This window comes from Nicotiana tomentosiformis, chromosome 2, assembly GCF_000390325.3.
Source record: "Nicotiana tomentosiformis chromosome 2, ASM39032v3, whole genome shotgun sequence".
NCBI lineage: Eukaryota > Viridiplantae > Streptophyta > Magnoliopsida > Solanales > Solanaceae > Nicotiana > Nicotiana tomentosiformis.
The window spans coordinates 134,771,400-134,781,421 of NC_090813.1; the positions used below are offsets into that span (position 1 = coordinate 134,771,400).

The 10,022-nt window shown below is 37.1% G+C and overlaps 1 protein-coding gene across 1 annotated transcript; it reads right to left on the reverse strand.

The window, feature by feature from the left end:
* Positions 1 to 1,608: 1,608 nt before the first annotated feature.
* Positions 1,609 to 9,795, reverse strand: LOC104099430 (serine hydroxymethyltransferase, mitochondrial-like). Its single transcript, XM_009606415.4, has 16 exons — positions 9,569 to 9,795; positions 9,328 to 9,378; positions 9,139 to 9,225; positions 8,469 to 8,590; positions 8,262 to 8,338; positions 8,015 to 8,139; positions 7,161 to 7,253; positions 6,565 to 6,657; positions 6,263 to 6,460; positions 6,039 to 6,143; positions 4,861 to 4,926; positions 4,637 to 4,714; positions 4,047 to 4,158; positions 3,856 to 3,966; positions 3,445 to 3,618; positions 1,609 to 1,805 (listed from the first exon to the last, which is right to left on the reverse strand). Exons 1-15 carry the CDS (start codon positions 9,656 to 9,658, stop codon positions 3,470 to 3,472), a joined length of 1,557 nt encoding a protein of 518 aa, XP_009604710.1. The 5' UTR covers positions 9,659 to 9,795; the 3' UTR covers positions 1,609 to 1,805; positions 3,445 to 3,469.
* Between the last annotated feature and the right edge of the window lie 227 nt (positions 9,796 to 10,022).

Sequence of the window (10,022 nt, forward strand, 5' to 3'; positions counted from 1 at the left end):
ACTGTAAAGCATAAATTAAGCAGTAAATGAGGGAACGGGGCTGTAATATTCAAAACGACCGGTCGGGTCGTTACATAAATATACCCATGTACTATAAGAAAATATTTTAATATACCCCTCGTTATACTTTGGATCCAAATATTCCTTTGTCGTTATACTATTGGTTCAAATATATCCCTCGTCCGTTAAGTTTATCCAAGGTGGACATTCAATATTACGTGGCACTGATATTTGATGAGGTGGACGCCACATGGCATGCCACCTAAGCGCCCCTAACCCTTTTTTCCCTCCTTTCTATTTTTTTTCACCGCTAAAATTTCCTTCCCCTCCATCACCATTGCTACCATTACCGCCACCACAATATTGTATTCCAATATTGAAAGTAGCATTCAAGAATAACATATTGCACTAAATTTTAATCGTCTTTTCTTTAACCTTTGTGCTTTTTCCTTTTTTTCAAGCAATGGCATAATCTTTATCATAAGAAACAAAAACAAAATCTCTAAAACAACTTGGCATGCAAATGCAACCAATCGGCCACTGATACTGCAGAAAAGATCCACAAAAAAATTGGAACGGACAGTTTCTAATGACTTATTTTACAAGGCGTAGATGCTCGTCCTAAATATACTAAATTAGTATTAATTTTGTTCGGAAGAACCTAACATACTTTTCCTACAGGTTGTACCTGTAAGATTTTGTGAGGTTCACAGTTGGGTAAGATAGAAAATTGCACGGTGCATTTTCAGTCACTTTATGTGTAATGACTCAGTAATATTAAACGAAAGGCCCAGTTTTTCCCATTATTAATAAATTAATTTACCTTATTAAAGAAAAAGCTTTAAAAAGCCCAGTCTTACTAGAATTGTTGGATACATGTGCTTGCAGCTGAATCCAATGGTGACTCCATCAACATGCTTTTTGTTGTTGATTTTGGTTCAAAAGAGCATAAAGGCAATATACCTAACACTAGCAGAAATTTATCATATAAAGGTCAAAAACTGATCAATGTTTTAACTGCTCTTTGCAGTTTTCTTGAACACAAAAACCCAATTAGAAGAGAAATTTTATTCACTAAGGAGAGAGAGGTAGTGGTCATGAGTTTCAACTGAAGCACACGTTTCTTTCTTTCTTGGTATGTTTCTGGCTTCGGAAGTTATCAAATTTTCAGTCCCTTTAGCTGAAGTTATAGGTCTTAATGAAGTTGTATTAGTACATACACCTCTTTTTTGCCTTGTTGCTTAAAACCTATATAAAAGACTAAACTTTGAAATTCAATATTGTTCATGGTGGCGAATATGGCCGGTGACAATGGCGGAAGAGGGGAAGCAAATTTTGGTGGAAAAACAAATAGAGAGGAGGTGTAAAATGGGTTAGGGGCACTGAGGTAGCATGCCACGTGACGTCCACCTCATAAAATATTAGTGTCACGTAGGAATGGATGTCCAACTTGGACAAACTTAACGGACGAGGGATATATTTGAACCAATAGTATAATGGCAAAGGTATATTTGGACCCAAAGTATAACGAGGGGTATATTTAAACATTTTCTTATAGTACAAGGGTATATTTGGCCCTTTACCGTAAATAGATTAACAAGATTGAAGTACCGAGACAACAGGAGTTTATTGCTTTCAAGGACCTCAGTAGAATTACAATCGTTAATATACAAAGTGGCAAACTTAGGAACCAAACACTGCTGGATTTTACATAGTATTAGTAAAAGATGACAATCCAATCCTTGGGAGCGAACTGCAGTTTGGATGTCTATCCCATTCACCTTGAGGATGTTGGATATTGGTCCCTGTTCAAAAAGTTAAAACAACACAGACGTGAGGAACAAGAAAAGAACCACTCTTGGTAGGCAACATCTCAGTGGTCTAAAGCAAAAATAACTATTCTTACTAACTTTGCAAATTTATACAGGGAGATACTAAGTTCACATAAACTAAACAAAAATACATCAAATTGATGATTTCGAATTCAAGTGCTTTAATTTGAGTATCTCCCATTTACATGTCAAGAAACTTAATGAATCTCACGTATATACATATACAATACCTTTTCTCTTCCAAAAAAGAAGTATACTTTAACATTCCGTGATGAGAAACCAAATATCACCAGATTGTGTTTTCAGTAGAAACAATAGTATTCAAGTTTTCCTACTGCTGAAAGAATTTTATTTACATGCACCACCAGTTTGAAATTTGTTGTGAACCACTTCTCGAATGAAACCAGCATAGATTTCCTTGAAAAACATGTCACTATGTGGATTCCAACATCCCAATCTCAAGACATAGAAATGGTCCTCTCATCGGTGGCGGAGCCAGGAATTCAAACAAGAGGATTCAAAAAAAAAAAAATTCTTATGCCAAGGGGATTCAACAACTTATATAAGCAAAAGAAAATCAAATTATCCAACAAATTGAACCCCCTAGGGATGGCAATGGGGCGGGGCGGGTTTGGCAAAAACCCACAAAAATTTCAACACGCCCCGCATAGCCATTTTTTCTGTTTTCAACCCACCCCGCTTGGACCCGCCCCGCCCCACTTATGTTTTTTTTTCTTTTTCTTTTTCTTTTATTTTTTTTTCTAAAACAAACTAGTTTGACATTTTATTATTTTTACAAATGGAGAGATTAATATTGTTCAAGAAATTATGTTTTCTCTTTGTCGTAGTGTGAAATTACATGCTCTACCAATTGATCTCATTGGTAGTAGCATAATTTACCAAATGTATGAAGCTAACCATGCACTGTCCATGAAATAAAAGAGCAAAGAGGCAAGCTTTTATCACCCAATCAGTCAGTTGCTATATGCATAATACATTCTTTTTCAGTTTTGCATTCATCCTTAATTAGGAATATTTAATTACTATCAGCAAAATAGAGCTGAAACAAAACAAATCTTAGAAGCTTTATAAACTATCCTTTTTAACACTTCATAATATATTTTACTGTCACATTTCCCCATATGAACACTCCAATATAGTAATCATTATCAGTTTTAAAAATAAATTAATGAAAATAAAATAAGTACAAGATACAAAAACAAGAATGCTTTTCTTGGAGAGAAACCGAAATTAAATTGCCAGTGAGTAAGAATGTAAAAGTTAGTGGAAATGATCACTTTGTTTCAGAAAAGATCAAAATTCAAAGCCAACCCGCATTAAACCCGCTACCCGCCCTGCCCCGCTTTAATTTTTTTAAAACTGTTTTAACCTACCCCGTCCCGCATCAAACAAAACCTGCCCCGACCCATTGCCATCCCTAGAACCCCCTTGCACCCTGCTACGTCCGCCGCTGGTCCTCATGATTCCACATTACAAGATACAAGAAATAAAGCACCATGGCCTTTTACAATTCCAATTGCACTTTCATTCATCACAATTCACATATCAGGATGTAGTTAATTGACTTACAAAATACTATTCAACAGTGTACCTTGTGTATATACTCAGTCGAGCTCTCAGTTTTTGTACTTCATGGTTTCCTTCTCAAACCCAATTGTAGGGAACTGCTTTGCATACTCCTCCACACCATGGCGGAGTTTTGCAATCTCCGACTGGATTGAAGCGCTAGACTGTAGTGTTGTCACAAAGTCTTTCAACTTTGTTCCTGGAACATAACAAGCGAACATTACAACATAAGGAAAGTGATGCAAGCGACTGAGGTAACAGAATCTAAAGGGAATCATCCTGTCAAGAACTAGAAAAATGAAGTGCGTATTCCTCAATAACTTGAAAGAAATGGTTGGTTCTTTGAGATTAATAAATGTGCAAAAAGTTAGATGGAAGTCTATGGACTAAAATCGTATCATTACAGGCATTCAGTAACATTTGGAGGCTTACGCACCTTGAGCTTCAGTCTTTATTTTCACTGCTATCTTCACAGCAGCATCAAAGAATTCAGCAACTTTCACAAAATCTTCCTCAATAAATCCCCTTGATGTGAGTGCAGGAGTCCCTGAACATACAAAATTGCATAAATTTTGTTCGAGAAGAATAACCAAATGGGAAAAAGATCTCAAAGGGCAAAATATGTACCCATTCTGATGCCACCAGGGACCATGGCAGATACATCTCCAGGAACAGTGTTCTTATTCGCTGCAATATGTACCGCTTCCAAAACTTTTTCAACCCTAGAACCATCAATACCCTGTAAAACCACAAGTCAGAAATTTGTCACAATAAAGCATAACAGGCATCAAGACTAGAGTGGGTTGCTCTAGTGGTGAGCACCCTCCACTTCCAACCAAGAGGTTGTGAGTTCGAGTCACCCCAAGAGCAAGGTGGGGAATTCTTGGAGGGAGGGAGCCGAGGGTCTATCGGAAACAGCCTCTCTACCCCAGGGTAGAGGTAAGGTCTGCGTACAAACTACCCTCCCCAGACCCCACTAGTGGGATTATACTGGGTTGTTGTTGTTGTTGTTGTTGTAGGCATCAAGATATTACATGCAGCAAACAAATTCACTAATACCTCATCTAGTTGAAAAAAGGGCGCTCGGTGTAACAAGTCCTTTTGCTGAATTTGTTAGGTTTACCGCAAAGCATCGGTTAAATTTTAAGTTTTTCTCAACAAACTCATGGACTAAAATTGTCTCTCAAGTCGTCAGAGGTTGAAAGCTTTTATATTACCTTGTTTTTCAAGTTCACCAAAACCAAGTGATTCTCTGTTCCACCAGAAACAAGTTCATAACCCATTCCCGCTAAAGCCTGCAGGTTTGGAAATGTGCACAGCAATGAAGGAAATCAGCAATGCATAGATTACGACTGAAACATAAACCAGGTGGATGAAAACAAACTAATGGATTAATAAAATAATGCTTGAATTGGAAATTACACAATTCAATCCATCTTACCTGGGCAAATTTTGAGCAGTTGCTAAGGCATTGCTCTTGGTAAGCTCTGTATTCTGGAGTCATTGCCTGCATTTCCGTTCTTTGTGAGCGCTTATACTCAAAAGTAGATATTAGGAATAGGAGCAGACTGACAATAAGTGTCATCAATATCATAGCCTGTTTGGCCAAGCTTCTCCCAACCTAGAAGCATTGTTTTTTCAAAATAGTGCTCTTTTTCCAAAGTTGAAGTGTTTGGCCAAACTTTTAGAAGAAAAAAAGATGCTTTTGAGGAGAAGCAGAAGCAGTTTTGGAAAAGCAGAAAAAAGTAGCTTCTCCCCAAAAGCACTTTTTTGAAAAGCATTTTTGAGAAAAATACACTTAGAAACACTTTTTAAAAGCTTGGCCAAATACTAATCGTTGCTCAGAAGTACTTTTCAAATTAATTAGCCAAACGCAAACTGTTTCTCACCAAAAGTACTTTTGAGAAAAATCTTTCTTGAAATAAGTTGCTTTTAGAAGCTTGGCCAAACAGGCTATCAGTTGTCATATAGAATTGAAGAAAGGTTCAAAGGTAGGTGGAAATCCTCAGGAGGTAATGAAGTGATTTCAAAAGGCACTGAAATCAGACGAGGTATAATTTGAATTTTTATGTTTCTCAAAATCATTTGCTGAAAAATATCCAGACTCAAAACAATTCATTTCTTGATTCCCAAAAGGCTTAGTTCATCAAGCATCAGCTAGAGGTGATGGTCTAGTATTTGCATGAAGTGAAATTAAACCTAATATACTTGTAAAGATATAGCGCTTGGACTCAACTCAACCCCAAAAATTAGCTCATGAGGGGAGGATTGTCCAAGTCCATATAAGGAGATCATCAGTCCTTTCTCCAACCAATGTGGGACTCTTACCCACTCTAACACCCCCTCGCATGCCCGGACCACCAACTGGAGCGGGGACGATATATCATAGGGGCCAAACGGGAATGGACCTGGCTCTGATACCATGTAAAGATATGGCACTTGGACCTAACTCAACCCCAAAAACTAGCTCATAAGGGAAGGATTGCCCAAGTCCATATAAGGAGACCATCATTTCATTCCCCAACCAATGTGGGACTCTTACCCACTCTAACAATACTAAACCAGTTCCATTGCAATTGTCAAAAATTAACAGTGAATGCTGTTGAAAAGATATGAAACCTGTTTCAAAGCAACTGCCAAGCCAGTAATTGTATGGTTGTGAGGACCACCTTGAAGTCCGGGAAAGACTGCCTGGTTAATTTTATCTTCATAGTCGTACAACACCTTCATAAAAGCCCAAAATATTGCTCAATTACATCAGATACTGGGTGATACGTCTCTTAAATTAGAGGTCTTAAGAGATGACTGGATGAAATATTGAATTCTGATCTCCAAATACGAACCTCCTTGCCTTGCTTGTTAACCTCCTTCACACCCTTCCGGAAGAAAATCATGGCACCACGAGGCCCGCGAAGGGATTTGTGGGTTGTGGTGGTCACAACATCTGCATAATCAAATGGTGATGGGATGACTCCAGCTGCAACTAACCCACTAATATGAGCCATATCTGCCAACATGATAGCCTTCTGTTTGTCACAAACCTGAAAAATACACAGGAGATAGCAGTTTAGTTCCATAAACAAAAACATTTAAATTGCTCTAAATAACTAAAATAACTACCGCATAATAATCTGGTTAAGTTTACCTTTCGGATACGTGCATAGTCATAAAGACGTGCATAAGCACTAGCACCAGCGACAATTAACTTTGGCCTAAAGAGTGTGGCACTTTTCTCAAGCTGCAAAAAGAAATCACAAGTCACGGAAAAGGGTCAGAAGGAGAGGCATCAGTTATTGCAAAATCAATGTCACAAGTATGAACAGAAGTAGATGGCTTGTAAATCTTACACTAAACATTCACATCTCTCTTGAATACTACTTACTTGGTATAACTGGACGAAAAATCTATTAAATACATAACGCCAAAAGAATCTGAAAAATGTGATCCACCTAAAATCATGTAGGATATTAAATTGTAATGGACTCTAAAAGTGGGTCAATGCAAGACAAATTGCAATAGACATTGCATATATGAGAAGTGTAAGAGACTTAGTTTCAGTTTCAATTTTCAGAAAGATATAATCAGTGAAGTATTTTCCACCTCTCCACAGTCCTCCTAAGGGAAATTTTCCTAACTTTGCTCCCACAGGAGAAAGGAATAAAACATATGTAGTGTATATTTGATCAAGGGTGAGGCTAGAAATGAAGAAAAAAAAAACGTAACAAGATAGCAGAAAAGTACCTGGTCATAGTCAATGTAGCCAGTGCTCTCATTCAGTCTATATGGCATGGTCTCAAAAAATATAGAGACGGCAGATATCTTCTTTGTATCAGTCTGTAATATATAAACATAACATAAGACAAATCATACATAACATTGTTAAAATTAAACTATTGAACGACTGAGTAAAAAAATAGAGTTTCTTAAGTTTTGGTGAACATATAAACTGACTCCAACTCCAGCTACATGCTACATATAATTGGTACATGCACACAAATTTGAGTCGTTTCACACTTGCTTTCTTAAATTTGACTAGCTGAAGTCATAGATTTCGGAACAGATGTGCACCAAAAGTAAATCAACTTCCATAGGAGATAGAATCAACTAATCAATCACAGAAATTCCAGAAATTCTATCAGTCTTCAGAACTTTCAGATTTATTTGCATGATCTGAAAGCAGAGTTTAATGTCTTTTAAGTGATCAGGTGTCAATCAAATTAAGTATTAAAGAAGACAGCAGAATACAGACCAACCTGATAGAAAATGCATGCAGAAATTCATAGCATTTTCATACCAGTAAAATCTTAGTACAAAGTTGTATATAAGATAATGCCTATGGTGCATGGCCTGGAACCTAATGAAGTTCTGCATCCACTTGAAAGCTAAAGCAGAAGCAAAGGAAGAAAAGAAGTAATATAACCTAATGTATTTTAAGGAATCCAAAGAAAACCATTAATCATTCAGGAAATAGTGAGTATTCACACCACAACCACTGTGAAAGCTTCCTATATGCTTGCATTTTTTAACCTGTGGTATTGGTCCTTGGAAGCCAGGTATGAATACATAGAAGGAGAAACGATAGAACATAGAAGCACCTGATATCCATGAGAAAGATGTCCACCGTGGGGAAGATCAAGGGCCATGATTCTTTCATGAGGTTTTAAAAGTGCAGTGTAAACATGAAAATTAGCAGGTGATCCTGACAGAGGCTGCACATTCACTGCATCACAAAGGTTTATCGGAGGTGAGTAAAGTTTTCCTAGCAGTATTTTAAGTGTTGCGGCATGCAGATTCTGAAATATAATTACTTTCAGACTATGCAGAAGTTAATCAGTCAATTACCTCCCCATTTTGCAGGATCCAACCTGAAGGCTTCTAAAGCACGTTTCTGGCATAAGGTTTCCGCCATGTCAATATACCTAGACAACCACTCATTCTTTCAGAATACAAACAGAAAATCTTGATGCGGATATATAATAGCTGATGAAATATACTTCAACGCCAAAATACTTAGGTAAATGGAAAATAAATTAGAACATTTCTGCGTACTCATTTCCTCCATAGTATCTAGCCCCAGGGTATCCTTCACTGTACTTGTTTGTCATAACAGATCCAACAGCTTGCATTACAGACACAGAAGTGAAATTTTCTGAAGGAATGAGTTCAAGTCCCTACAAATAAAAAATTTCAACTCTCATAAGCTAAACAGCCTCTAAACCAAACTGCAACAATGCATTTTACATGGAAGAATAAAGTGTACCAATAGAAACAGGAAATATAGGAGATAATAAGATGACTAAAGGAACAAACTTTTCTTTTTCTTAGCAATTCCGAAGGCGTCATATATCTTTAAGGTAAGAGTCAAAGGAAAAATTCAAAAAATCATGCTTTACAACCTACTAAGCTAGAAGAGATTTCAAACAGACTAGTTTATTAGTATTCAGTTAGAAACCAAAACAGCATATACATGGACTCAAATAATTCTTGTTCAAGTTTCCAGCTTATTAGCTACTAATCAAAATAAGGTCATTTCTAAAATTTAAATTGGATTATAACCCAGTCTACGGACATCCTTCTTCCTTTATTTTTACTTTTTTAAAAAAAAAATTTATAAAATACTTCTTTGTAAAGGGGTCGTGGTACTGAAGAGTGATTTAAATACAGATGCAAGAAGAAAACGAAGAAAATTGAAAAAAAAAAAAAAAAAAAAGGATAGAACCTTCCACTGGCGTGCTTTCTCAAGCTCAATAATGTCAGCAATTTCTGGATCAACCTCCTCTAGAGGAGCATTAAGTTGCTTTGGCCACTGGAATTCCAAGATTACCAAGTTAGAAAAATGATACAAAGAATGAACAGAATTCAAATAGCACTACTATTTCAGATATAATATGACAATCCTCAAGCTTACCGTGACACCATTTTTTTCCTTCTCGTAAACAGCTTCATTAGGCAACGATGACTGCAAGAATAAAGTGAAATAAACTAAACCCTCAAATAAATTAACACCAAAACCAGAGGCCGATGCAGCCTATACTTATTTCAAAAGTATTATAATAAGTCTGGTGTACCGTCAAGTTGAAATACACATATGACCACAACATACAAAAGGAACAAAGGAAGTTATTTGAGAAGAAAAGAGAAAGACAAACCATGTAATAGAGAGAGCCGCCATTATAGAGACGCTTAATTGGTTTGTCAACAGAAGAGGAAAGTCTTCGAAGAGCCGTTGCCATGGCCATAATTGTGAGCTTCTCCCCCTGTTACACACACCCAAATGACTTGTGTTTTGGGTGGTGAAGAAAATATAATTAAAATATAAGGTGGCTATGGCTCCAGATATCTACCTTTCATATCCATTCTATCCGACAAAGAAATTTTGGCAATTACCAATGGCTACAATTTCTTCATCATTTACCTGACCATTCACCACCAGAAACCCAAAAAGAAAGAAAAAGGAAAATGAAAGAAGGAAAATAACCCCCCCCCCCCCACCCACCCACCCACCCGCCAACTCGAGCACGCGAGGCGTCAATACAGAAGATAGAAAAGAGAGGGAAACCAACTGCTTCAACTGACCCTGCGGCATTTCTTCTCTATGGGCTG

What these genes read in the sequence shown, in the direction of transcription:
- LOC104099430 (XM_009606415.4), bottom strand. Translation starts at nt 9,658, where the DNA reads ATGGCCATGGCAACGGCTCTTCGAAGACTTTCCTCTTCTGTTGACAAA. An exon ending in ATCTTTCTCATGGATATCAG is followed by an intron (nt 7,254 to 8,014) that starts GTGCTTCTATGT and finishes TATATATTACAG; the next exon opens with ACTGATACAAAGAAGATATC. An exon ending in ACTATGCACGTATCCGAAAG is followed by an intron (nt 6,461 to 6,564) that starts GTAAACTTAACC and finishes TGTATTTTTCAG; the next exon opens with GTTTGTGACAAACAGAAGGC.